Raw genomic sequence first — 3,188 nt, forward strand, 5'->3', positions numbered from 1 at the left:
GATAAACTGCTTAGTGTTCATCTGCCAGGCACTCTTTGTAAACTGAGGTTACAAAGCCTCATAGTACTTACCACAAGCAGCTGACTCCAAGTCTAGGGTCACATGAAGTTAGGCAGTGTCACAGTTCCTGATGTACATTCTTGACAGGAAACAAAAAGCCGCAAGTTGGTGGGTGCATAGGGATCATTAATTTTTTCTCCTTAAATGGAATTTAAAAGACATTACAGATTCCAGACACTGCTAGGACAGGACATCCACATGGCAGAGTGACGAGGTCGGACTGTTTTTGTCATCCCCATCACGGTGCTGTAAAGTTCAGACCACATGGGACTTCCCTTTACACATCGAGCTGTTGTCAAAGAATTGTGCCAGGTAGAAGGTCCTTTGGGGTTCAGGCTGTCTCTGAACGTTGGGCGAGGTAACAGAGGCTGGCCACGTCTGTTTCCCCAGACAGACCCAGTCAGGGAGGCTTGCTTTTGTTTGCTTGTTCCCAGGGGTGAACCAAGCGGTGACTGGGGATAATCTCTTTGGATTCATTCCCATCAGAAATATATTCAAACACAATAAGACCTACATCAGATGTATCCCTTTCAAATTTAACCCTTTACCCCATATTCCATGATGGGTAGCATCACCCCAAAACAAGGCCACCTATAACCATTATAAGTTTCTATTTGCGACCTTAGCTCCCATAATTGTGAGTGTCTGATGGTCTGTGCTGTGCCTTTTGGTCTCTGGTTGCTTTGTGACAGATAAATTAGTGGGCTGCTGTGATGAGACCTCAAAGCCTTCAGCCTCTGGAAAAGCCATTAGAAAGTCAGTGACGTGCCCAGTAAATAATGCCGCCTGCCTCAGCATAGCCTCCTGCTGGCTCTAAAGTGCTTGGTCCCCATCTGGCTTGAGCTGCTCTACTGTCTGAATTTGTCAGAGGGCTTGTCTCCACATGGAAGCTCATGGGTACGTGGCCCTCTTGCTTCCCTTTTGGCCTCCAAGTGCCTGCTGCCACTGCCCCGCCTTGTTTTCTTGGCTCTAAGCTAATTCTGTCTGCTCTTAACCCGGTCTGGCTTTGTGTGCTTCTGCAAAGCACATGACTGCTGGGAATGGACAGGGAGAGGAGTAAACCAAAACTCTCATCGGGCTGCAGGAATATGGGCTCTTTCTCTGGAGGGGGCAGTTCTGTGCATCCTGTATTGACCTTTCCTGACCTAGAGTAGCTGTAGGCACCGGATCTCAAAGTACAGGCCCCTGAGTGGTTGCTAATTGAATGTGACTGATAATGTGCACAGACATTTGCCACCTGTCCATATACATGTATATATACATGTGTGTATGTTCATGTGTGCACATACACCAAATGCGTGTGACATTTGGGCTTCAGGTAAGAGATGGAAAACCCTAGAGTACATGCTCGCCGGTGGTGATTGGGATTGTGTTTTTGCTTTAACTGTAGAGTTGTGATCTCAGCAGGCATGAGAGCTTTCCGAAACCTGGCAGAGAATGTCCAGGATTTGATGCATCTGGTTGCATGGCAGCCTTCCCTGATATCTGTTTGTTTGTTTTAAAAACCCATTTTGTTCTTTGTTGTTTCCTTTCTATTTCAGCCTAGTAACAGAAGCCAGGCGAGACCGCACCCCTGCTCATCTCCCCGCCGTGGGATCCCTGCTCTTAGGTGCTGGGCAGAGGGAAGAGGGTGGTCATGGGAAGGAAGGATGGATGGATGGTGAGGGATTTTGGGGAGGGGCTCGAGAGGAGATTTGGAACAGTGGCAGTGTTATAATTAGTAAGTTTTTTTTTTTTACAAATAGGTGAGAATTTTTTAAGTATAAGCAAAGGAAAAGATTAATTTTTTTTTTTAAAAAAACTGTGATTGGAAGGCATTGGTGCAAATAAGGAGACATGGTATTATTTCTAAACCATCAGCCTCTCCTTTCCTCTGGACCACAAAGCTAATGCTCTTGAAGAGACCTCAGCTTCTACATAAGAACCTCATGGATCACCAGGCCAGGAACACAGCAGTCAGCCTGGGCCCGTGTATCCTGTGCAGAGAAGGGGCCACTGGCTGCCGGTGGTTCCCCATGCCGTAAAATTAAAGACTCCCCTGCCCGTATGGGAGAGATAGGGCTCTGAGCTTATGGCTGCTGGCTCAGCAGATCATTTTCACTGGAATTGTGGGGAGCAAAGGGAGACAGATCCCACTCTTAGCAAAGGGAGACAGATCCCACTCTTAAGACTTCAGAGCTGCCTGCTCTGGTGACAAAGCCTCCAGCCACCCAGCACACACTAGTCTTAAAACCTTGCCTTCATCCATCCATGGGACCCTTTTAAATAACTGAACAAGGCCTAGGAATGTAGCTTATCGGCCTGTGTGTGCCTGGCACTCTAAAGCCCTGGGTTCAGTCCTCTACAGTGAAGGGGTGGGAAAAAAGCTCAGATGTCTTAAGCGAAATCATCCAAAGATTGTACTTCTCACCCTCAAATCCTGGAACTGGGATTGCCCGACAACACTGTGATGTATTTTGCAATGAGGTGCCTTTCATAACTGACCAAATGCTGCCATGTTTGGCCCCTGAGTCAATAAAATATGTTGAAAATTTGTATCCCTATTGTGGAGTTTTTGAAGAATTCTGGACTACAAGACCAAAAAAAAAAAAAAATGATGTCGAACTCTGGACCTGTCTTTAAAGCTGGTTCTCATGGTTAGCGCGGTGTCCTGGGAAGTACACGTGTGCATTCCTAAGAGGAGCCTGCACCCTTGCAGCCACATACTCCGTTCCTGTCTCATCTGAACAAAAGCCTTGGTGCTGTCTTGCGGCCTTAAACAAAGTCCATAAGAAACCAGCCCTTGGCTTAGTGCCTACCACAGCAGGCATCAGATAAACGGCGGGTCAGAACACACACAGACAAGTATCTGCTTCCTGCTGCGCTGGATAATTAGGAATGGACAGTTGTCTGCAGCCCGGCAAGCCTGCACTTCTAATGCATGGCCACCTTCGCAGCGGCTGGCCGCTGCATAGCCCCCTCGGTTACCTCTTTGTATGTCCTGTTTGAAGTCCGTTTACTTTCCTGCGAGAGTAGGCTTAAGCTGGTGTAGACAGAAGCCTTTGCTCTTGGAAAGCTGCCCCTGCCAGTGAGGTTTCTGAGAAATTGCTGCTCTTCCCGAAACCAGAGTGAACTGGCTGGAAGCACCA

At 47.6% G+C, this 3,188-nt stretch overlaps 1 protein-coding gene across 2 annotated transcripts in view; it reads left to right on the forward strand.

The window, feature by feature from the left end:
* Nucleotides 1–2,597, forward strand: part of Ak2 (adenylate kinase 2) — an 18,260-nt gene extending 15,663 nt beyond the window's left edge. The window contains exons 7-8 of one of the 2 annotated variants that reach the window (XR_004121081.1): nucleotides 1,602–1,669; nucleotides 1,921–2,597. Coding sequence is in view for 1 of the 2 variants with exons in the window: in XM_031378745.1 (XP_031234605.1) it covers nucleotides 1,602–1,606 (5 nt within the window). In the remaining variant the exon portion in view is untranslated. Of the gene's footprint in view, nucleotides 1–1,601 lie in introns of both variants that reach the window. The other variant, XM_031378745.1, reaches the window with a different exon arrangement.
* Nucleotides 2,598–3,188: the final 591 nt, after the last annotated feature.

This window comes from Mastomys coucha, unplaced genomic scaffold (genome assembly GCF_008632895.1).
Source record: "Mastomys coucha isolate ucsf_1 unplaced genomic scaffold, UCSF_Mcou_1 pScaffold18, whole genome shotgun sequence".
NCBI classification, from domain to species: Eukaryota; Metazoa; Chordata; class Mammalia; order Rodentia; family Muridae; genus Mastomys; species Mastomys coucha.